Here is a 25,604-nt window from a genome sequence, read left to right on the forward strand (position 1 = left end):
TGAAATACATCCGACAAAACTATAACTTTAATAATATTTTTAGCATGTAATAAAATTGAATAAAATATTAAGGTATAAAATTTAATTTAAACTATTTTTTTTTAAATGTTAAAAAAAAAAAAAAAAAAGAGTTCCGCAAGCAAGTGAACAGTGCAAGAGAACTGCACTGTTCACTATTTTTTAGTAAACAATATACGTAATTGCACTGTTCATTGAACAGTGCAATTAACATGAACAGTTACAAAAGCACGAGAACGCAGGCTCAGGAAAGTGTTTTCCAAGAATAAAAACCGGAAAACACTTTCCTGAGATTAATGTTAACATTTCCTTTGACCAGAATTTCCTTTCCTTTGACTCACTTTCCATGTATTTGCCAAACATGGGAAAGTGAGGAAAATGGTTTCCAGGAAAGTGAATTCCTGGAAACAAACATGGCCTTAATTAGGTATCCTTTTTCTACGAGGGATTTCAGGTGGAGTGTCTAGTTTATTTTTGTTGGATTCAAGCTTAATTAATAAAATCAGAGATTTTCTCTCTGTTACTTAGTTTTCGCTCACCATTTCAGCTTCTGAGTTTCATCGGGTTTGAGGATGGTTCATGAATGGACTAGCCTTCCTCAAGACATGTTAGCTTTTATATAACCAAAGGTACAGATCCTAAGTGACAAATATTGCTTTTGGAGCAGTGCGCAAATCATGGCAATCCACAATATTGAGAAGAAAGGGGTCGTAAGAGGCGTTATTATACTGCTAGTTTCTCAGTTGTACATCATATGAAAACTGTTGGGTGCCTATGAATTCGTCTATTTCAATGTCCGTTTCAGAATATCTCAACGGTTGCTTTGAAGCCAGTTGCATCTATTTCACAGATGACGAAGTTGAACTCTATCTTAGATCTCCTGGAGGAGGTTATGACATGGCCCGTGGGGGTTTATAACATGAAAGATGGAACCATTAAACGCCATTTTCACACGCACATACACGTTACCATCACGAGTAATAATGCAGGTGAATAATCTTACGTCCAAGTCCACCTTATAAATTAACGAATATATGGTGGTTCTGTAAAAACAAGCAAGAGCTTCACGTAGCACTAGTAAAGCTTATTGATGAGAACCTGTAAATTAATATATGCCTAAGTTTCAATAATAAAAAGATGGGAGTATAAAATCATTCTTGAAACCCTAAATAATAGCTTTTTATTGAAGTTGTTTTCTAATACTTGTCGAGACTTTTTGTACAAACAAACTTTGGCACATAAAAGAAATTACAGACAGAAAAGGAAAAGGCCAAAAAAAGGAGGGTGGGAAGAAAATACTTGGGGGGATAGTATTGGCATGGCAGCAATTGTGGCAAAAGCAATTATTGTGTAAAAAGCCAAAATCGGAAGATGTGTTGTGGAGTAGGATCTCCATGTACACCACTGCAATTCTTGCTTCATTGCATTTACTCCCTTTCACATCTCAAAAGGTAACTTTTACACTCTCTTTTTCCCTCGTTTTGGCAATTTCTTCTAGTTAACCAAACCTATTTTCGTTTGATCTTTGTCCCAAACAGTACCTTAACAACCAAACTACTTCATTGGTTTGCACTCCGTAACAAATCAGTTCCTAAACCCGGAAACAAGTGCATTGATTTTCTTAAGTTAAATAACATGACGATCAAAATCATGCTTAATTATTTTATAAAAAATATAATGTCAAATCTGTAAGTCGAAGTAATCAAGATTACCGCTCTAAACTTACAAACATAATCATTGACTTTACAATTAATATGATCAAGTAAACATAATGATAAAGTATAATAGTGGAAAAGAACATGAACTCCAATCATATCATAGCAAGTTCATTTGTTCGGGGGGAATTATTTTTATTAATCTATCAAAATCCATAATATTTTTGTATTTATTTCTCCTTAGATATATAAATTTTCCTCGGTTTTTATATTAAATTGAGTAAAGTTTTAGAGAATTCTCAATGGATAAATAATTAAGTAAAGGTTTTTAATTTTTTAAAAAATGAAATGAAAAAAATATAGAATTCTTTTATATACAAGCACTTTTTTAGCAATGTAAAGGGTCAAGTGTTTTTATATTTTATATAGTTTTATAAATTTAATTTTTATTATAAAGATTTTTTAAGTTAACAATATGATTTTTCCATGATTATTTTTAATATATAAAAAATATTTTATAATGAGATTATCATGAATAAAAAATATATGAAATGACCATTACAAATTAAGATTTTGATTTTTTATGAAAAATAGTTTTAATCTTAATGTGTTTTTTTTTCTTATCTTTTTATAGAAAAATTCATCCTCTTTCAATAAATGAACATATTTTTCAATTTTTCACTGAAAAGAAAAGAAAAGGAAAATAAACTGAAAATGAAAAAAGAAAATGGTTTTCAAGTAATGAACAACCTTAGGGCTTCAATTGACATAAGCATTTCTTTGGTGACTAAAACAAAACTATTTGTATAATTGGGTGACTTACCAAATTTTGATCTAAATTTATTCCCAGTCTCTCCACCAGCAATGACAGTGTCCTCACGCCCGTCTCCACCTCTCACCTCTCTCTAAAATTGAAAAACCCGAATAACCCATCACCATGACCCGACCCATTTCCCTTCTCTACTTCCTCCCTCTCTTACTTCTCCTCCTCCTCTCTCTCTACTACCATGTCCTCGCCGATTCCCACTTCGAAGGATTCGAAGCTGAAGAAGAAGACGACGTCGTCGAGGAAACAATAGATCCCAACGCTTTCAAACTACCCGATCTCCCTTTAACTCTGTCCGAGTCACCGCCCATCTCAACTCCAACTCCGGATCCTAAAGAACCGGATCCGAAACCCACCAAACCCTCTCCCCCACCTTCAACGACCAACTTCGAGTTCTGGGACGAAGACGAATTCGAAGGACTCCCTTCTCATCAACCCCACATCGAATCCGTGGTAATTACGGAGTCTGCCACTCCAGATGCCACCGTACAAACGCCGGATCCAAAACCCACCACTGTTTCGAAAAAGAAGCAGTCCTACTTGGTGGAGATTGTGTGTGTGAGTTTCTTGATTATGTTTGTGATAAATTACTTCACTGGTAAAAGAGAGAATGAGAACTTGGCGTTATCTTGGGCGGCGAAATTTGCGACGAAAGATTCGATTTTTGAGAAGAATTTTAGTCTTTTAGGTGTGGGAGAAGGGGATGATTCCCCTTTATTGTTGAAAGAAGGGCAGAATGTGTTTAAATTCTATGCGAGTGGGCGGAGGTATTGTCAAGGGTTGTTGGCGACAATGGAGTTGAAGAGTAGGCATGATTTGTTGTCTAGGATATATAATATGGTGGTCCCATGTAAGGATGAGATTAGTATTGAGGTTTATATGAATGATGATGCGATGGATCATGTGGTTTTTGCGTTGGCGAGGAAGAAGATGGCGAAAGCAATGCAGAAGGAATTGAGGGATTTGCAGAGGTTTGCTGGGAGTGTTGTGCAGCCGCCTAATGGGAGGAAATGGGTGGCTGAGGAGTTGGCTGTTGTTTCTGAGTCTAAGGAAGTTGCTGGGGATTTGATCTCTGAGGCTGTGCTTGAGCAGGTTGGATTGTGTGTGATTTTTAGTTTTTGTTGGTTTGATATGATATTTGAGCATTGTGGTAGTGACCTAATTACTTGCATTGTTTTTTTTATTACTATTATTATTAATACTGTGAATGTGTTTATTGATGCTGTTTATATGAGTTTTAGTTTTTGATAAAAGAACACTATGGCTTGTGTTTCGAAAGTTTGTATGTTGAAGCTGTGAATGATCAGGTTAGAAACAGGGAGTTTGGTTGTCTTGAAAGAATTAGCTTGGTTCAGTTTGGGTATGTGGCTCTAGTTGTAGAGGCTATTTTTCATTTCTTTGAATAGTTGGCTATTTTTCATGTACTGCATTATTTTGTAATTGTTTCTTTAAAGAGGAAGACCAAAGTGCTGTTTTTTATGTTTTCTTTTTCTCGTTGCCTTTTAACGATTCAATGCTATTGGGTAACATAACCTTCATAAATCTTAGGTAGTGTTTGTTGTTGTAGTAGAGTTTGTTTTTTAAAGTGTTTTTCGCTTGGAAATGCATTAAAATATATATTTTTTATTTTATTTTTGATATTAGTGCTTCAAAATGATAAAAAAAAAAAAAAAAAAAAAACACCAAAAAGAATTAATTTGAAACAAAAAAATTGTAAATTGTGGCTGGGCCGCACAAACAAACATTGTCTTAGTAATGTCATTAGCATAATTAGAATACAAATGCACTGAAAACTATTCTTTTCTGAAACTTGGTTTGGTGCTTGCTATGAGAGCTTGAACCTTAGTTGAGTGCCTGGTCTTGCAACTCCAAACCACATGGCCAAGGAGCATTGGCTTCTACAAACTAAGATGCAATAGGAATACCAGCTGATGACATTATCCATTATGCTACACCCATGTCAGTGACCAAAACTGCTATTTTAAATCATGGCCTTCAGGTGCCTGTTTGGTTGCATTTTCCTCATGAGGAAACAGTGGCAATTCGTACTTTTCAATTTTTCACATGTTTCCAAATAAAAATACATTAATTTCCCACATAATTTTTCTTGATCTTGTCCATGGAAAAATTGCTCCTTAAGAAATATGTCCAGCTTCAACAAGTGGTCCCACTAGGGCGTGTGGTGGAATGAGGGATTTTTACTACATGTTTGGGGAAGGACCGAGGAGATTATCTCTGTATTCTGATGCAGTGAAGTCTTTCTTCCCCCCTCCCCCCCTAATAATAGCAATGAGATTAGATTGATATGGATGGGTGTAGTTGTGATTTACTTTAGACACTTCTAGGAACATTAAAATGATTATTCTTAGAACACACTCTCAATCTTCTTTATGATTGTTGTGTAACCTTATCCTTTTCCCCATTTTTAAGTTATATTGCTGGGCTTGGATTGGTGTGGACACACACACACAGTTTATTCCCCCAGTTTATAGAATATACCATGCTCATTTCATTAATCTGTTTCTTGGAATGTTTGTATTATGTCTGATTTCTTTATATGTGAAATTTGTCCTTGAATGTCCTGGCCTTAATCAAATCATTAGTGTGATGTTTGGAGCTTTGATCAGCTGTACCAGCATTATGTTCATTAAATTATTTCCCTGCTATTTAAAACGTGCAGGTTTTTGGTGAGAAATCATTTGAGAAATATGGCAAGGGCTTCATCTCAATGCATGTCTCTGATCAACTCCCTGGCACACAGAAGAAGATGCTATTGTTCAAATTTGCTCTTCCTGATGCCAACAACATGGCTGACATGACCCGGCTGGTGGCTTTGGTACCCTATTACATTGATCTAGTTGGGCGCTACAAGCTGAGTTCACAGGTGAGTTGGATTTTGATTGTCATCTATAATCTAATTTAACGTTGTGTAAACTTAGATAGTCTTAAAACTGTGCTCTGCTGTACTGCAGGCTCGTTCCAAAACAGAGGCGGCCAGAGCGAAAGCTGCCCAAGAGGCATACAAAGAACTTCAAGGTGCAAGACAAGAAGCTTTACAGAAAAAGAAGGCAGAGAGGAAAAAGATGTTAGAGGAGGCCGAAGCAAAGCTCAGTGCAGAGGCAATTCGCAAGAAAGAAGAAAAGGAGCGTGCTCGTCAGATGAAGAAGGCAATGCCAAAAGTAAAGATGACCCGTGGTCACTAGCTCTCGTATTTCCATCAGTGAGCAAAATTAAACCTCTTATTAATTCTTCCCAGTCTTGCTATAATTTTAGTTGTGTTTCCTTGCCTTCCATAGGTTTTTGGACTTTGTGCTCTCACGCAGTGTACTTTAGTTGTTCCAGTTACATTTTAGCTAGAAGTCTACAACACTACACCCATCTTTAAGGGTTTTCGATGTACCGAAATGCAACATTTTGGAAACATGAAATTTTTTTCTTCGATAACAGTAACCAAAACTTTGTAGTGCAAGAGTTTTTCACTATAATAATAATAATATAACTTACTGCGGATTCCCATTATAGAATTATCTATTCATCCTTTAGTGGAAAAAAAAAAGAAGAAATTTTCAAAGTAGGGGTATTTTGGTATTTTTCATGGTCGATTGGTTATTAAAAAATTGGAAGTTTATGTTTTTTATATTTTTTTTGCACAATAAAAATATATTTTTATTGTTCGAGTCAACAAAATTTAAGGATGTTAGTGATTGATGTTGAATTTGTTTTAGTTAAAATTTGAATTTTTTTTATTTTGTTTTTATTCTAAAAGTTTTTTTTTCTTAATTTAGTTATTCAATTATAATTTTTTATATATTTTATTTTTTATTTTGGTCTTTATTTTTTTTTTTTTTTCCTATCCCATTTGTTAAAGGTTTTTTGATTTTTTATCTCATCATTCAATCAAAGTTTGTTATTTTATTTTTTAAAAAAATTTAACCCTCATTCTTTTTATTTATTTTTTCTTCTAATAAAGTTACTTTTTCTTCTATTAAAAAATCCTTTTAATTCTATTAAAATTAAAAGGATTTTTTTTTAATTATCATAGTAATTTATAGAATTTTTTTAGTGAAATAACATATTTTTATGTGTTCTGAAAACACAATATTTATTAAATATTAGTATTTTCAAACATAAAAAAAATAAAAAAAATTATCATACTTCAGAAAAACAATAATTAAAACACTAACTTAACATATCATGTTTAAAAACGTGACGTGAAAAATAATTCCAAAAGAATTGTGTATTCATCATTAAGTTGGTTGTAGGGGCAAGACCTTTCTTTCCTTTTTACCATTAGTCTCGTATGTGTTTAAATTATAAGCAGTAGTGGAGTTTTAGTTTTACACTCTTCCCTGTAAAAAATAGAAAAAAAAAAAAAGAAATTGTTGCTGAAGATAAAGAATCTAGAGAGAGAGAGAGAGAGAGAGAGAGTATTGTAGCTTAAAGCTTGAATCCATGTTTTGAAAAGGCTGAAAATATGTTGAGAGAGAAGATTAATTTGTTGATGCTGAAAATATGAAAAGGCTGCCATTTGAGAGAGAGAGGGAGAAGAAGCTTTGGAATTGAAAATTATCAAGTTTTCGAGGAGAGAGATCTAAGAAAGATGCTGGAAAAGGATGAAACTTCGAAGGCAGCCAGAAATTGGAGCCTGGAAAAAGCGATTCATACAATTATAAATAAACTTGCAAATTGTATGTTCTTTTTGTCAGTTTCTATCTCTAAATTATTTAGATTTCTTAATTTAGGAATGGAAATTAATAGAGAAGTAAGTTATGTTTGAAATATATACTCTCTCACTGCCTATTTTATACCAACACAGAGCTCGCACAGTGATTAACGTATTTGTATCAACTAATGAAAAAGACGCAAGACTCGATGCAGGAGAGGATCACTTCTGGGGGAAAGGATACGTACTTTTAAGTCTTCCCTGTAACAGTTGTGTGCCGTACAAAAAATAATAATTTGTGGGGCACCTCCTGCTGGTTTGACTTTATGAAAGTATTTATGTATACTTTTTCCAAGGAAAAACAACTCCTGCCCCCTTCCAGTGATCCATCCCCACCGGGTCATGAAACGTGACGGCTATTAAAAGACATCACGCCGACGAGTTTTGAAAGAACTGACATCATGGAGGCTGTTGAAAGATATGATGCTGACGGCCTTTTAAGAGAAACAGGCTTCTTTATACTCCCTTTCTTAAGAAAACATGGAAGACAAAACAAGCAGATTCATTTATGAAAAAAAAAAAAAAACCACATCACAATATCAAATTATAGCTATTAAATTTACCTACAGCAGGGTCTTATGACCATGTTTTAAATCTATACTAAACTCATAAACAAGGTAATATCTCTAGCATCATTTTCCAGTTATCCGATGAGCGGCCTAAAATGAGAGACTAGTAGAAGCAAATGATGGCAAAACACGAATCAGTGACCAAAATTGATAATCCATCATGTGCTCTATATCATTAAATCTTCAATGCAACACATCCATCAACTCATCCTGAAGCATGGTGAAGAACATGACCAGAACACACTCAGCTTAAACCTAACATATAAAATGAAGCTAACATTATCAGGTACAAGTCAGCATGTGACGAGAAACTGAGATTCATGGATGGCATGAAGAAACTAGTTTTCATTTTATTCTACTTTTTTCAGAGAACATTGTTTCTCTAGAAGTAATGGTAACAACACATAATCCAGGCTTCTTCCAAATTTGTGACCAGATACAACTGACCTGTGTTCTTGGTATTACAGGTTGACTCCTTTATTATCCTTCACCATGAAGGCGGTTTTGTACTGTTATAATTTATCACCCTTGCTTTCCTTTTTCAAGAAAATAATTCATCACATTTTATATTCATCAAGAATGACTACTATACCATAAAGTAAACAATTATCATTACCCATAGAGATTGCTATCTTCTACGCAAAGCAGATGGTATGATGCTCTTGAATCTTTTCTTGAGAAAAGGAAGAAGTGCAGAACCGACAAGGGGCCAGGTTGTTACGACAGCAATGTAAGCAAGGAGCCAGATCGAATTTCTATTCAGTCGTAAAAGCTGATCCATTCTTCTTCTAACAGGAACATCCAAATCATTGAGATTCTGATCCAATGGCTGGTTGAGGTCAACTTTAGAACGGGTTTTCTCTGTCAAAAGATCACTTCTTTCTTCTTGCAAAATGGCATCTTCATCCTTCCTGATGAGGTCCACATCTTCATTGCATTCATCTTCAGCTATGAAATCTTCTTGACTGTTGCCAACAACAGTCACCATGCCATCCTCCAAGACATTCACATAAGGTCCTTGATCAATTGAAGACTCCGGTGGAATGGACAAGCTAGGCCCTTCCACCTGAAAGACAACCAAACAAAGAAATTTCAACTTCCTGGAAACTGACAGTTAAACTAGAATAAGTTGTCCCCTTGCAATGCTTGCGTTGGAAGATTCAAATTCAGATATTCCCACCGCAAGACAAATATAACTGGTAACAGTTGAACGAATGACTGGACACTGGAAACAGCTGGTCATTTAATCTCTTTGAGTTCCAAAAACATAATCTCTTTCCCAGGAATTTTAACCCACTCAAAAAAAAAAAAAAAGGGTTTAAATTATTGCGAAAACATTTGGCTTTCACAGCCAAATAATGGAAATTTCTCCTCCATCTCATGTTTGAAAGGTGAATTTTAACAAGCAGAAGTAACATTAGGAAAATATATACTTCATACTTCCATGGGATCTGGCAATGTGCTCCACTGTGGTGCTAGAGTATGTGGTATGTCCTTGTCCATTTCTTTGTGTTAAAATGTGTGCATACTAATTTCTATCAATTGACTCCAAAAATCATAAGCGAACTATTTTGCACCTTCTTTCTTCTGTTGCTTAATGGGCTAGACTGCAAGACATCAAAGAATTCATCTACAGCTCTCACCCACCTGCAAGGAAATGAAGAAAACAATTCAATCCAAGTTTATCAAGAAACCAAATGAGAATCATACAGTAACTGCTGCTAAAGATGATGGACAACATTGTTGATTATCATCCAAGAAAAAGAACGTTAGCATGTGAGCTCCTAGATAATATCTAATGCAAACCCTTAATAGATGGTAAAAAATAACCACTCTTGAGCTCCGCATAGGACTACAACAGACTCTGACATGCTCATTTTTTTGCAGATGTCTATGCATGTTTGATAATAAAGAGTTGTCAAACATGCCAAAAGAGGAAAACAGTAGTTACCACATGCTATCTGCAGATATCCCCTCATAATAAGCAAGGTGTCCTCCATGCTGTGTGACAGCAAGGATAATATTTTCATTTGCCCTGTAAGGAATCAAACAGTTTAATGTTGCATGGATTGAAAACATTGTTGAACGCATGATATCATGAGCTGCAAAGTATAGTGGCGACAGCTAGACTTATTCCGGTTATGAAAATTTAGAATTCATACATTTGGTATGCTATTCACATACTGTTGATCATATCTAAATCTTTAACCATGCTTCATGTTGTGGCATTTTCAAACGTATTGTGTTAAGCATCATCTACCTGGTTCTTTCCGACTATGAGGGAATTTAAAATCCATCAAAATCACCCTGATTCCTTATCAACTTCAACAGCAAGTGTTCTAATCACTCCATGGTTGATTGCTGCCCTATGTGACAACTCTAGGTGTGAAATAAAATGTGCACTAGGACACTCAGCTAACTGAGTAGAAGTCAGCAGCATTCAAAATCCCTTCATGTTATAACTAAAGCATTTTAGCTGTGGTGCCACATAAATTTTTGGAATATGGTATTTAAACAATTCTATATCTGAGCATGCACTAGTTAGTCAAAATAATTTTTCCTCCATGATAAATGTTTTGCTTCCATTTAATTGGAAAATGTGACTAGAACTTTTATACAGTGTCTGTGTGCCTACAAACAACCCCATTTATAGTTAGTAGAGGTCAAATTGGAGCGGTTTTAGGAAAGCCAACAACCAGTCAGGGCCTGTTGCAACAGAGATAGTGGAATAAAGAAATCCATGTTGAGCATTCAAGTAATATCATAAATAAAGAACAAATCACACGCTCAAATGATCAGAGAGTGGAGAAAAGTAAAGAAGCTGATTCCCTACCTGCATTCATCCCATGGGATGGCCTCCCTTGTACAAACTGGATCATCCATGGCACTGATGCACAGAAGAGGCACTGATACATTTCCCACAAAATTCACACAACTAGAACGCCTGTAATATGCATCAACAGTCTAAGGAAAAGAACAGTGGTTTTAGTCAATCAAGAAAGGATGAGTCATTTTGGTGAAAATGAGGATCAATCAGCTTTCACCTCAAATTTTCCAAGAATACGGGTTGCATAGTTGTCGAAGTCTCGAACAGAACGTGACTGTCACACAAAGGAAAAAAAAACAGATTCTTTAAAAGCAAGGCATTTGCTTCACCAATACAATCCTCTGATTATGTTTTCATCTTTACATGTCAACATATCAATGGATTGTTAAGGAGTATGTACTTGCTGAAAATAAGTAGAAGCATAATTTGCTTGTGATATATCTAAACCACAAATTTGGAAAGTGTTATATAGATATAGGCTCTTTCCACTTTCCAATGCAATCTCACTTCAAAAGAAATAATGCCAATAAGCAACTATGTCATGCAGTTTCATAATGTGATTTAATTGACAACATGATGATGAGCATGTTGAATGTGAAGAGCTACAATACAACATCTCATTAATCAGCATCCCTCTAAAGATGAATGCATGGTAATCCAATATATCCCATAAATTAAACTAGGGGAAATGCAGCACCTATGGCTTGGTTATATTGGATTTATATGAAAAAATATTGTTCATTTGCCCTTAAGTATCTTGTGCTGTGCTCCATTAGCAGTTTACTGACTGCTGAACTCCAATAGCAATATTAAAGTGGCATTTGGTACAAGGTTAAAAAATGAGGGAATTTGTACAAGAACACTAATTATATGAGGAATTGTTAAAAGTGTAAAGTTAATATTTAAAGGTTGTTTGGTGTGTTAACAAATTATAGGGTAAATTGTTAGTAAAGAGAGAGAGAGAGAGAGAGAGAGTTTATATATATTTTTCTAGTTCTCCTACATGTCTTAACTATTAAGTTTAGTAAATAACATCTCATGTGTTGGCATGGATATAAAACATAATGAGCTGAACAAAAAAAATTTGTAAGTCTGTGTTTACACTTATTGTATAGATTACTTTACATCTTATGCATGCACAAATTTATACATACCTCTACAAGTAAAAAAGAAAAACTAGAAAACTATTACTTTACAAATATATAATTGCATCCCTTATGGTTTAAAATGGGCTTGCTTCTAAAAGCATATTGAATGATTTTTTTACTACTCCAACAACCAACTTCATATATTCACTTAAGTTGAGGAGTTTAAGAAAGAAATAAAATGAAGGCACTCCCTCCATCCCACAAATGATGTCCCAATTGACTATTCACGTATTAAAAAATGAAAATAAATGCTGTGCCAGACCATCTATTTTATTGCATTAACTACATTATCCTTCCAAATTAAATCCAGTTAAAGAAAAAGCATATGAATTTAATTTTTAAAGAGTCAAAGTATTTAAGTAACATAACTGATCCTTCAACATATTGAAAATAGACAATGCATTTTGGTAAGGAAATAAAGAGGTAAATAGCTCAATCTGTCCTTATATAATTGGACAAGTCTCCAATATATCCCTACATTTTTAATTGTGTCTACCACGTCATTGTATAATATTCAATTCTCCAATATGTCATTCGGTCAAGTTTTTCCACCCAAATTGACAAGATTACATTTTTTCGTTCTAAAGTTGTCCTTGAGTTGTATAAGAATATAATAAAAAAGTTTCTTAAGATAGATCAAAATGTTTTAAGAAATAAAAAGTTTGAAAATTATTCAACCATTAAAATTTAAAAAACTAAAGATTTCAATCTTTTCTCACACAACTAAAATTATGTTCCTGTACAGCTCAAGGGTATTTTCAGAATAAAAAATATAATTATGTCAATTTGAATAGAAAAACTCGAAATAAAAATATATTGGAGAATTGGATATTATACAATGACATAATTGACACAATTAGAAACACAGGGATATATTGGAGACTTAATCAATTATATAAGGATATAATGAGTCATTTAACTGAAAATAAGGATGCCTTTTGAGGAACTGAGGGATTACCTTCTTCACACCATCCCAATCTGTAAGACGTGACAAGATAGACTCATGCCTGCATAAAAAAACAGTTAGATCTTTGGAAAACAAAAACCCTGGAAGTTCAAAAAATTAAAAACACAAGGTGAATCATAATTTTGAAGTGATCAAGTGGAGTTCACACAGGATAACTAAGCAAAAGAAGGTTCATTGTCAGAAAAATTAGCAAAGCAGTGATGGAGACATACAGTTTTGCATAACCTTGTAGGCCAACTGTTAGCACTTTGTCATACAATTTCTGCACAAGTCTACGATTGATATATCTATCACATATCTGTAAAGCAACAATAGAGGGACTTTAAATAATTTTCAACAGTTAGTTCCATAAGTGGATTATTTAACAAAAACAAGGATTTTAATAATTTATTGACTTAAAATTCAATAAGAAAGCAATTTACGTAACTTCTGATTTAGTTGAACCTGTCCGGATTAGTACTAACTAAAGATCTTGACATGATCCCACATCTTTTCTACAAATTTTCTTAAACAATTTTCTTCTACTTTGCCTCCAAAGTTGTATTTTGACTTTTATGAAGGAATTTCATAACCAGAGTTGATCTTTCCATTCAGAATAGCATCCACTGGCGAATTATGTGTCTTTTCTTTTAAGTATTGCATCAATAAAATAAAATCATGAAATTATAGATTCAAACAAGCTTGGAACAAGAACTTCCAAGTGAAAGACAACCAAGCATATAGAGGGAGAGATGATCAAAGAAATAGTTGGTCGCATCACATGGAATTCATATGGATGAACATTCAATAAGAACAATATTAAAAACTATACAAATTCATATAAAAAACCGCATAAATTTAATATAAACAACCAAGTTGGTTGGTCGAGCAAGCCCAAGGAAACCCAGTGCAATGAGACACTTCCTATTAGAACAAACTAATATCCATCAAATATCTACTGAGAGAATATCCTTAACGTTCATGATTTTGCAGTTCAATCTCTATTACACAGCCCAATTTCCATTTTACTGCGACAACTGCAAATTTTTTTTTCTTTCTTTTTCTTTTTTTAATAGAACTATCAAATTTTCTTTACAAAAAGAAACTGAGAAATTCCTTTACTGCAAACAAATTTTGCAATCTTTCGAAGCACATGAGGCATGGGGAGCCATTGGCATGACAAGTTATTCCTTTTAGTACTCCACAATCAATGAAGATACCCAAGTTGTTCCTTTTATTCCCTCTGCTTTAATTTCTTCTCTTTTCTAGTTTATCCACTTGAAGGCAAGTGGTTCAGTTCAATGGGACAAATCCCATGCCATGCTGCAAAGCAAAAGTGAGTCATCAGACAGCAGCAACTTCACGTGAAATGCTGGTTGTTAGAACCTATCTGGTTACTTCCCAACATTGCTCTAGCAAAAGTAGCAACAGGTGTGGTCTCTTTTCTCTTCCACCGCCACCGTATATAGTCTTCTTCTCATTGATGACATACTCTTAAAATTCTACCTGTAAATTTTTTCTTTAACTAAAACCGCAAGTAAAGAAGAGCTAGATCTACATTCTCAATACACTAGTACTTCTAGAGGAACCCATTTATGAGCAAGTAATGGTTGTGCAATTTTCTCAGGAAAACAAAGCAAAAGAAACTGAAGATGTTTTCTCTCTCTGCGGAAGACATTTTAGTTTCTACCATTCACTTCAACATGTTGCTGAATATGGTTGTTGGAGCCCCACTACATCACTGTCTACCTTTAACATTTTCACATTACTGTCTTAATTGCAGGAACGAATAAAAATATATAAATTGCAATATCTTGCATCTTAAAAAATCAAGATGTGCCAATGAAACAAGGTACCTAATTTGGCATGGTAATAGATAAATACAAAAACTGCAAAGATATACCTACTCCCACAACATGTAAATATAGATGAAGCACTCACCAAAAGGTCCCAAGGAGAGCAGACAGCTGCAGCTCCAACAAGAAGACAATTAACCCCATCTTCTCCAAGATATTTCACCTGGAACAATTAACGTTAACAACACATCACTTGGATTCAAAGTTCCAACTCTAAACAAAGCAATTTCTTGTATACACCCTTGTTCAATGTGCATCAAAAAGAATCCTCCTAACTGTGATTTAGCTTAACGAATCCACCATAAATAAGTTTGGTTAGAGTTTATCCTCCAAATTAGACAAATCAAACTCATTCAGAATTTGATACAGTCATAATCCATTTACCAATATCTACCAGGAGGCATTGGCATTATAAAACATGAAGCAAAATGGCCATGCAGCAGGTTAAAGATGAAATGTATAAAAATCTCATCAGGAAGGTAGTTTATTGAGATGATAATTTGATGTCTTCCAAGATAAAAAAAATACACATAATACTTTGCAAGTAGGGAAAAAATAAAAGGAGAAGCATACCAAAATATTTGCCCCAATACTAGTTCCAACAGCATATAAAGGAGCTTCAGGATATTGACAATGAATATGATCAATGACCTTTCGTACATCCTCTGTCCACCCAGCATTGTAGAAGCAATCAGACTGACCATATATATTTATAACAAATGACCTTGTTAGTCAACGATTTATTGCGATAAGTACAGACCATGAGAGACGTCTGAACAAGCTTTGATGCAGCTCAAAACACACATGAAAGTTTGACATTTAAGAAAACATATTCAAAAGCAAGCTAAAAAAGAAAAGCAGTCACAGTTATGCAAAGTTGAATATTCTCTGAATAACAAGATCCTCAATAAGCACATTATCTATTAACAAAATAACATATATAAAATCCCCTCTCAACAAAGAAAAGAGAAACCCATGGGTATACAAGTCTGTGAATGAGCAATTTCACGTTCAGAATTGTCATAAAAAAAAGAAAAGAAAAGAGCTTCCTGCATCTTAGCAGTATATTTCTTTTATTCACTTGGATGAATCGAAAGAAAGGTTTCTTCTAAACTGCCTTCTTCCGTTCTAGTATTTTAACTTGTGACAACTAGCTTAAGAGAAAACGATTTAACAAAGTGAAGCCATTTGCACTTTCTTGAAAAGCTTTTGCTACTTCTTCTACTTGGCTTTTGATGATCTGTCCATGTGGGCATGTACCACAGCATGTCTGATGCTTTTTCATAAACTTTTGGTTATTTAACTCAGTTTCTGTTTCACTGAAACAAGGTTTTGTGAAGGAAAACCCTAGAGAGAGTCCCACCTCTAAAACAATATTAAATCAAAACAATTTTCCTGTAACCTATAAGCTCTTGGTTGTAACCCAAAATCTATCATATGTAGGGACAGTAAAGTTGTAAAAAAAAGAGAGTGAGAAAGGAGCAAAGTCGAAGCCTAGGATCCAGTACTTTAACAACAACTAAAAGATATTCCAAGAATTTAACTGTGGAAAAAGAAAACCAAAAGAACAAACTTCACAAGATTTTCAATTTGATTTAACTGATCTGTCAAATCCTTCAAAAATTCTAACATTTTTTTCTTCCTCACTAAATTTCAAAGTCAAGATACAATTAACCAGCCTGTACCACTCTTCCGTATTTGTTGTTTTTCTTCTTCAAAAACCTTGTTTGGATGATATCATACTAAATGCAATGACTTCTTAATGAATGCAAGCCCTTACGTATAATATTCATAAAGGGGAGCAGAGAGAGAGAGAGAGAGAGAAAGGTGATCCATGAAGAATAAAAAGGAAAAGTTGCTTTATGAGAAATCAAAAGCTTGCATATAATATTTGACACTCACAGTTATTGATATGCCTCCAAGTCCGCGATGATTGCTCACAACAACATTCCAGCCATGCTTTGCCATCTTATCTACAAGATGCTTTACATACTGTTGCACCGTAAAATTCCATGAGACATTTAAAAAGGAGAAAGGAAAAAAACCCTACTGGCCACAAGAAAAAATCAAACTCCTCAAAAGAGACACAACAATTAATGCAGCATGTCTATCACCAATATAACTGAAAAGGGCAGCATCAAAAAGGAATTCATAAGTTACTTCTATTCAGCCAACTGAGGTCTTGCTTAGGGGATGAACGCAAGAAATAAAGGAATCTCCAGCAGAAGGTACCAACTACATGAAAATGAAATAAACTTCAATTTCAAAATGATAAAAAGGACTTACAGCAGAACCCGAGTCACTTGTTAAACCAGGAATCACGATCAAAATAGGAGTTTTATCATTTTCTCGAGTGGCATCATTTGTGCAGGAAGCACCTTTAACTGAAAAATTAAGAAGCAAAAATTAGTTTTAAACAATACCAAACAAGAAGTAAAGCAGCAAAAATATAAAACACACATGTTAAATTCAAGACATAAATCATTCCCCCAAAAAAAAATGATACACACGACTCAAACGAAAGTTCAAAGTCACCGTTATCACAACTCGACCCAAAGTCAGCATCTTTTCAGAAAACAATATATTGGGAAACTCCAAGCAAGAGTGATCATAATGTGCAGTGGATAAAAGATGCACTCGACCTATCAGTAATCCTAGCTTACTTCAGGTTACATAAGTTCGCCTCTACCATTCAACGAGAAGAAAAAAATCCAACACCAACGCCATTGCGAATTATTGCGTCAAAAATTGAAAATTTAACCTAATCTAGTCAAAGATAGCTCATGTTTTCTTCAAGATTCAGCTAGTTTCACATAAAATTTATTATACTAACCATCAGAAGACATTAGCCAGTCCAGAGCAATGGTACCGCCATCAGTAGCATAAAACATGTGTCTGCAGAGTACAAAAAAATAAACGTATAAAATTAGGGTCTGCATAAAAAAACAAAAGCAAGAGAGAATAAAGAAAGAAAAAATAACCTTTTGTAGGTGACATGAGGAGATTTTTCAACAAGACTCAAGAAAGCTGTTTGGAGATGAGGACTTGATAGCCATGGAGTAGGCAAAAACCTTCCGTGGAGGATGCGGCACTTGGAAGCGACGGATTTGTAGAGTTGAGAGCTGGGATTATAGGTGAGCGACACAGGGTCGCCTCTGAAGGCGGTGAGTAAATCGGCGAGAAAGTGTATCTCAAGAAAATTGTAGAAAAAGACTAGAAATGCTAGGAAGAGGAGGAGGACGAGGAGTAGGAGATGGTTCTGAGAGATTGAAAAGAGAGACAGAGATTTGACGAAGAGCTCGTCGTAGTCGTATGATGATGCTCTGTAATCTTCTTCCATTTCAAAGATTTTCGAGGTCGTGGAGGTTGGAGAAGAGCAGGTGGTTAAAGCTTTGTCAGATGGAGTTAGTTATAAAAGTTCGTCCCTGTAGTTTAATCAAACTAAATAATTAGTCTTGTAGTCTTAGAAATTATATATTTTATCTATTTATATTTTTTTTTCCTCCTCCTCTCCTCTCCTCAAAAAAATATATGATTCCTACCAATACTTAAAATATATCTCATCTAGACCCAAAAAAAATTCCCTTCTTTTTAGTTTTTTTTCCTAATTTAACTTGATTTTGTAAAATTATAAACATTAACAAAAAAAACTAAAGCATGTTGCGAAAATATTGTTTATTCAGACTCATGTAATTGTGAATTCAAGGAGTATTTCTCACAATAGTTAAGTCGTGTTTTCAATTTTAATTTCCCTTCTTTTCTAACTTTTTGCTGATTGTAGCGTGAACTTACAAGCAAAGATTTTTTCTTTTCATTTCAAGTTTAGAAACACGAATGGAAAAGCACCATAATTTTTCACTTTTTTCCCTTCCCCTCAAGGTAGAACAATTTTTTCATCTCTTTCTTTTCTTTTCTTATTATTATAAGTTGTTTTTTTTGTCCATGGATCTACTTCTTTAGTTTGCTATTCGCAAAGTTTTTAAGAGATTGAGTTTTTTATTTTTGTCTGCCTTTTTTATTTTCATTTGTTCATGTTGATGTGATTTTATACTCAATTTAATACTTTTACATTAAATTAATTTAGAATTGAGTTAATTTTAATATTCAGTAAAATTAATTTTTTTTAATTAAAATTTTAGGAATTTAATTTTAAATTAAAATGAATAGTTAATTTCTTTTTTTTTCTAAGAAATGTTTTTTCACTGGTTTCTGACTCAATCTTGATTGGAATAAGTATATTTATTATTATTTATTAATATAATTTTTAATTTATTTTATTAAATATATGAATAAACTTTTCAATTGGTATTCAAAGAAGAATTGATGGTGAAAAAATTGTTCATTTGATTGTTTTTTCTCAGTACAATTTTATTCAATTTTCTCTGTTTAATTAGTCATTCGGCTTCCTCGTCCTCTCTTGTCCCTGCATATAAGTTTAAAGATTACTGTTTTCTTCTCTGGAAACCATCAATCACTAAAAAAACAATCCTTCACCGCTCCCGCTTCCCCAACACTTTGAACACAGCAGCATCAATTCCATTTTCTTCCATGTTGATGATGATGTCTCTCTACAGTACCAAACTCCCACACCAACTCAACCAAGCCAGGACCTTCATAGCTGCCAGAATCAAATGGGCCTGTGACCCTTACCTTGACACAGCTGTTTCCAAAGAAAAAGACTTGAAACAAGTCATTTCTATGAAGAACCAACTAATTTCCTCTCCCTCCAAATCCCTCCCTCTTTCCTCTCTTTCCGTTCTAAAACCCTACTTCAACCTCTCCACTACAGCCCTCAATTTCTTCCATAAGTACTCCACGGTTTTCTCTCAATTCCAGCCCTCCCCTTCCCTCCCCTTCCACATCAAACTCAGCCCTCAAGCTATCTCACTTCACAAGGAGGAGCAACTAATTCTAAAGTCACAACCTTTACGTGATGACACCATGAAAAGGTTAGCTAAACTCTTAATGCTTTCCGGGGCAAAAAGATTGCCTTTGCATATTGTTGACAGGTTCAAGTATGATTTGGGTTTGCCTCATGATTATATTACTGCCCTTTTATCAGATTATCCTGAATATTTCAATGTCTGCGAGGATAAAGATTGTTTAACTAATAAAGACACGTTCTTTTTAGAGCTGGTTTCTTGGAAAGATGAGTTAGCTGTGTCTGAAATGGAGAAAAGAGTGTCACTTGAGGATTTGAGGAATGTTAAGAGAGGGGAGAGAATTGGGTTTCCTTTAAATTTCCCAAATGGATTTGATTTAAAGAAGAAAGTTAGAGATTGGGTTTTCGAATGGCAAGGTTTGCCATACATATCGCCCTATGAAAATGCTTTTCATTTGAATCCCAACGGGGATCAAGCTGAGAAGTGGACTGTCACGGTTTTACATGAGTTGTTGTGGTTGTTAGTGTCAAAGAAGACGGAGAAAGAGAATGTGCTTCAATTGGGGGATTATTTGGGGTTTGGGAACAGGTTTAATAAGGCTTTGGTGCATCATCCAGGGATTTTTTATGTTTCCAATAAGATTAGGACACAGACTGTGGTGCTTAGAGAGGCTTATAGGAAGGGCTTCTTAGTGCATAAGCATCTTCTAATGGGAATGAGGTTTAGGTATATTCGTCTTATGAGTAAAGCTAAGAAGAAGAGAAGAAAATCAGTTGGTGGTGTTTCACATTCTCAATTGCAAAGGCAGGTTTCATCTACCAAAAAAGGGATAGAAAGAAAAGTTAAATATAAAAGCAGGGAGGAAGAAGAAGAGAGATCAAATGAGTCTTCAGAATCTGAATTTGAGGATGTGGAGTCTTCAGACTCCAGCCTTGAGGATGCGAATAATGAGGGGACGATGAAGATGAAGATGTGAATTGGTGCAATGAGAATTGGTGTCTCACAAACAAGGAAGCAAGAGCTCACCATCAGGATATTGAAATGATTCCTTGAAAGTGCCTTGTCCATTGCTACATCTTTTGGAGAACGTTCCAGGAAACAAGAATTTGGCTAGGGCATTGTCCAATAAGGCAAAAGCTTTGGACTTGATAACAAGAGGGAGATTATTGGTTGATATCAGTGGTTGGAATCTGGGCGGTTGCTTACAGCTTCTTGGGGGTTGGTTCCCCTGTGCTTCTAATTGTTTTGATTTTGCTCATATATGTAACAGCTCTACCTTGTAAATATTTTTCTGTTTTATTTCTCTGCCTACATAGACTATCTTTCCCTTTCAAATGCATATCAATAAAGGTACCAAAAAGAGGGTAACCACCTCCCATACACTGAAAGTATAAAAAAAGATGTCAAAAACTACCGAACTACTTACAACTTAGCTCTTCTCCTGGTACTGCATTTATTCCAACCCATAAGACGTTGAAGGAAAGATCTTTTAATCTAGAAACTGGAGTATCCTCTCCTATACATGTGTTATCAGTATATTCTAATTTGATTGACTGACATTTTTACATGCATACTCAGTTTGACATCATAATGAGTCAACCCAGTTTATATTAGTGCATTTTACAGGCATATATGCTCAGTTTAGTCGAGTACCAAGTCATTTCATCTTTTATTGGTGGCTGTTTCTTTGCTCCAAATATGACATGGATTGAATGTTTGATGTGTCAGAGGCTTCTTCTCTTTGCGGTATTGTAGATCACTTGGGGTATGGTATTTATCCTCCAACTTCTTGTTAATGATGTACAAGAAACTAAAAACGGGAAACTAGAGCCAGAGGGGAAAACATTTCACTGTGAAAAAGGACAAATAACTTACTTTAACATGCTTTATTGCAACCCAAACTTAGCCTCTTTTGGTTTCACTGTTTGTTGACTTGTTCATTTGTGATTTCCTTTTCAACGAAAGGAGAGTCTGCTGCATCCTGCCTCAGCCTTTGCTAATTACTCATATGCATTTTCTATGAATGGAGTTTTAACACTCCACATCTTGAAGTCATGATGTATGCCTTTGATGGGAGGCCGAGAACTGAAACATGACTTTGGTTACGGTTTTCCTCGCTGAAAAACCTAACAGGTATTTGCTGAGAATTCCCTCTTTTCATTCCCGATAATTTTAGGTTTCACGGATAAGTGATCTTGCCATTTATTTTATCTTACTGTGGGAAGCTTGCTGCTACTAAGCATTACAGTAAGGACTGCTAATTGTTGCGTCAGGGTAGAGATATTTGAGGTTATCGAGTAGACATGTTGCCATGCCAGTTACCCTGAATTTTGCTGTTCATATGGCTGGCAATCATATTCTTAATAAAGGATTTAATCTCTTATCCCAACTGAAGCTGTTATCTTAACAGATAAGGTTCAGTTCTGTAGTATTTTTTGTGATGGCTAAACTTTTAAGAGTAGCAGCATTGAAGAAATAGAGAGAGCTGGGCCTCGCTAGTTCTCTCATCTGGTTCATTTCCTTTCTCAGGAGAATCATCCTCGATTTGTATGGTCTGTGCCTCTGTTACTGGATCCATTTCTTTTTCCAAGGGTCTGGACTCTGGTCATCATCACGGTATGTCCTCTGGCCTTGGGTGTTTCCATTCCTTATTTTCCTGTACATCAATCCTGCCAAACAAGCTGAAGTTTAAGATCTTCCACCCTCCCTCCTAAGAAAAGTTACTTGGTTTTGACGATGTTTGTATACTGGTAAGAATTTTTTTATATAAAATAATTTTTTAAAAAATAAATTATTTTTTGATGTTTGGTAGTTTTGTAAAAAATAACTTGGAAAATACTTTTCAATATTTGGTTATGTTATGAAAAATAATTTGAAAAATAATTTATTAATATTTTTCTTTTACAAATCTTACAAATTAAAAAGTTGAATGAAAATGAAATTGAAAAAAAAATATCTAATTTCATAAATTATCTCAAGTAAAATAAATTAAAATTAAAATAATGAAAATCAAATCTAATAGATAAAAAAAATTAAAAGATGATAAAATTAAAATAATTATAATTATAATTATATAAATTATTTCAAATAAAATAAGTAGCAATTAAAAGAATGAGGATTAAATTTGATAAATAAAAAATTCAATTAAATAAATAATAAGAGAAAAATAAATAACAATCATAAAAATAAGGATCAAAGTTAATATAAAAATTAAATTAAATCAAATTATAAAAAATAAAATTGAAAAAAAATCAAAATAAAATATATAATAATCAAAAATTTGAGGATCAAATTTGATATAATCAGCAAATAATATAATATTTTTAAATTTTTCATAATTTCTAAAAAATATTTACCGTCCAAAATAACACAAAAATATTTTTCTGAAAACCAAGCTAAATGTTTTTTGACTAAAAAATATTTTTCATTGACTAGTTTTTTTAATAACAAATATATATCAAAAAAAAAATTTTAATTTTTTTTTAAAAATAAATACTTTCCTGAAAAAATTAGGGCCTTAGAATCCTAAACTTTTCCTACAAATTGTTGGCTTTGGCTATATACATCTGCAGGTCCCACAGTAGACTTTGGTTCTGAAAGCACAAATTGCCCTCCAAAGAGTCAGTGTTACAAAATGGAAAGTACATAAATAGCCTTGATTGATACACTGGGGGACATGTGCTTAAGAAAGTTGCAAGTTAAACCAACAAGCTTGTCTTGAGTTCCTTCTGGAAAATAAGCTGAGAAGCCAAAGAAACTGTGACCTTGCAGGCTGCTGGTTACATCATCTACCCAGACATCTGTGAAGTGGGGCCATTGATAAGTTCACTAAGCTATAGCTTAGGTTGCATTGAGCTAGTGTCCCGGGACGAAAGAGATGTACTAGCTATAAATGTGTTTGATTGAAAAAAATAAAAAAAATATATAATAAAACGTTTTCATGACAGATTATTCAGAGAAAATTTATGTATTATCAAAATAAAAGATAAAAAGATATATTTTCTCTGTTTTTATTATCTTTATATTTTTTATTTTGAGAAAATTATCAAGAACAGAACACTTGATAAGTCAACCTAGCAGACTCGGTCAAAACCCAAACTAAATAATTTTTTTCTTTTCAAAACAATATTAATTAATTTAATTCAACAAACTCACAGTCCATGTTGGAACAAGATTTGATAACCATGACAAACTATACAAAGAGAATTTATGTCTTATCAAAACAAGAAGGATTGGGAACATGTTCTTATGTTTTTGTCATCTTTGTATTTTTTATCTTGAGATAATAACCAAAAACAAGAAAATTTAACAAGTAATTTAAGTAGATTCAGTTAAAAACTGAGTTAGATGATTTTTTAAAAAAATAATATTATTTTAAATTAATTTATATTTACTCAAGCTATTCAAGCTCACAATTCATGTTAGAATAAGGTTGGATAACCATGACAGCAAGAATTATATTTTAGTTTTGTCTGATGGGCAGAAGTCGCTTTTAAGCATCATTTTTTTCCCATGTTGAAAATGCACAAGATATTTATTTCCAAGTCAGTCGATCATCAGAAAGCGATATCATCATCAACCACTACATTTATGATGTCGGGTTCGCACTCAGAAATGAGTCCCCGAGTCATCGTCCCGCCTGCCGTCAACAGCACCCTTTATTATTTGCCTCACATGACAACTAGCAATGTTGGGTTGCGTTTTTCATTTCTGTAAACAGAGGATATGTCCTCCACCTCTTGCATCATGTCTGCCTCCATGGAGGTTTACTGCGGGTGGTGAGAGGATATGTCCTCCACCTCTTGCATCATGTCTGCCTCCATGGAGGTTTACTGCGGGTGGTGAGAGGATATGTCCTCCACCTCTTGTGTTCTGTCTGCCTCCATGGAGGTTTACTGCGGGTGGTGAGAGGACAGTTCATTCACTCTCAGGTCTTAGATTTTATATTATAGATATTAAACTTGATTTTATATAATGGATCAATTTGGTTTCTTGTTCATTTAGGACCTCACTTCAAATTAGATTTATTTTCGAGTTGTTTTAAATATTGACTTGAAAAATCAATTTTAAGTGACCTGAATGATAATTTATAATTTGATTGACCTGACTATGTCAATTCTAAGATTTTTTTTAAAATAAAATTATTTTAATTATTTTTTAAAAAAAATATTATTTTGTAATTGATATAGGTTAAGGTTAAGGATATGTATACGGGTAGGTGTTCTTCATTGGCAGAGACCCTATAATTGACTCTCCAAGTTTGTGTTCAAACATTACAATTATAAATGCACCTTTTGGCAGAGACCCACCCTTTATATTTATGATGTTTTTAGTATTGTTGTAACTCTTCTGTTTTAAAAATGATTTTATTTAAAAATATATTAAAATAATATTTTTTATATATATTTTTCTAATTTTTTATAATATATCAAAACGATTTAAATACATAGAAAAATTTAAAATTTTAAAAAAACATGATTTTCATGATGTTTGAAAGATTGATGAATCTTTATATATATATATATATATATATATATTGATGAATCTCATCCGCTTCGACCACCTCAACCACTTCATCATTTAAATTGAATTGAGGATTCACGATTTTAATTTATTAATTGCTATCATACTATCGTCCCTCTCTCTCATTCTTTATTTCAGATAAATATATCTCTTGGATGAATACGCATCATGGTTCAATTGTTTGTAATAATTAGAAATGCTATGTTCTAAAAAATAAAATATTAGAAAGATAAATTGTTTCATATATATTCATCCAAGAGATATATTTATCTGAAATAAAGAATGAGAGAGGGACGATTGTATGATAGCAATTAATAAATTAAAATCGTGAATCCTCAATTCAATTTAAATGATGAAGTGGTTGAGGTGGTCGGAGACGTGTATATATATATATATATGTATAGTAAATTATTTATTTTTATTTTTAAAAAAATATTACACATTTTTTTTCCTTCCCCAACTCTCACACTCCCAGTCAACCTCAAAATCATTATTTATTTTTATTTCTCACCAAAACACATAGCCTTTTCATCCACCACTCTCACTCATTATTTTTTCTTTGCCTCTCAATTTTTTTTTTAATATATTACCTCTCATTTGAATCTCTATCAGTACACTCTGTTTATCTTA

At 33.6% G+C, this 25,604-nt stretch overlaps 3 protein-coding genes across 6 annotated transcripts; 2 read left to right on the plus strand and 1 right to left on the minus strand.

Annotated features, from left to right (window-relative positions):
* The first annotated feature begins 2,526 nt into the window (after nt 1–2,526).
* On the plus strand, nt 2,527–5,943 carry LOC118038826 (uncharacterized protein At5g49945). The gene is made up of 3 exons (XM_035045264.2): nt 2,527–3,591; nt 5,180–5,383; nt 5,472–5,943. The coding sequence occupies exons 1-3, from the start codon at nt 2,611–2,613 to the stop codon at nt 5,700–5,702; spliced, it is 1,416 nt and encodes a 471-aa protein (XP_034901155.1). The 5' UTR covers nt 2,527–2,610; the 3' UTR covers nt 5,703–5,943.
* A 1,762-nt stretch (nt 5,944–7,705) lies between these two features.
* Nucleotides 7,706–17,958, minus strand: LOC118038824 (embryogenesis-associated protein EMB8). Of its 4 annotated transcripts, none has more exons than XR_012169762.1 (14): nt 17,550–17,958; nt 17,402–17,463; nt 16,855–16,952; nt 16,471–16,560; nt 15,142–15,264; nt 14,654–14,731; nt 12,946–13,031; nt 12,725–12,773; nt 10,836–10,892; nt 10,625–10,755; nt 9,743–9,826; nt 9,369–9,438; nt 8,239–8,857; nt 7,706–8,046 (listed from the first exon to the last, which is right to left on the minus strand). XR_012169762.1 is itself a non-coding variant. In XM_073408888.1 (14 exons), exons 1-13 carry the CDS (start codon nt 17,906–17,908, stop codon nt 8,420–8,422), a joined length of 1,725 nt encoding a protein of 574 aa, XP_073264989.1. In that variant the 5' UTR covers nt 17,909–17,958; the 3' UTR covers nt 7,706–8,001; nt 8,408–8,419. The 4 variants fall into 4 exon arrangements, 3 of the variants coding, with proteins under 3 accessions (XP_073264989.1, XP_073264988.1, XP_034901154.1); XM_073408888.1 differs by having other exon boundaries at nt 7,706–8,001; nt 8,408–8,857; XM_073408887.1 differs by having other exon boundaries at nt 8,408–8,857.
* Nucleotides 17,959–18,956: 998 nt separating this feature from the next.
* On the plus strand, nt 18,957–20,764 carry LOC118038808 (protein WHAT'S THIS FACTOR 9, mitochondrial). Its single transcript, XM_073408488.1, has one exon. It carries the CDS (start codon nt 19,117–19,119, stop codon nt 20,425–20,427), a length of 1,311 nt encoding a protein of 436 aa, XP_073264589.1. The 5' UTR covers nt 18,957–19,116; the 3' UTR covers nt 20,428–20,764.
* The last annotated feature ends 4,840 nt before the right edge of the window (nt 20,765–25,604 follow it).

This window comes from Populus alba, chromosome 4 (genome assembly GCF_005239225.2).
Source record: "Populus alba chromosome 4, ASM523922v2, whole genome shotgun sequence".
NCBI lineage: Eukaryota > Viridiplantae > Streptophyta > Magnoliopsida > Malpighiales > Salicaceae > Populus > Populus alba.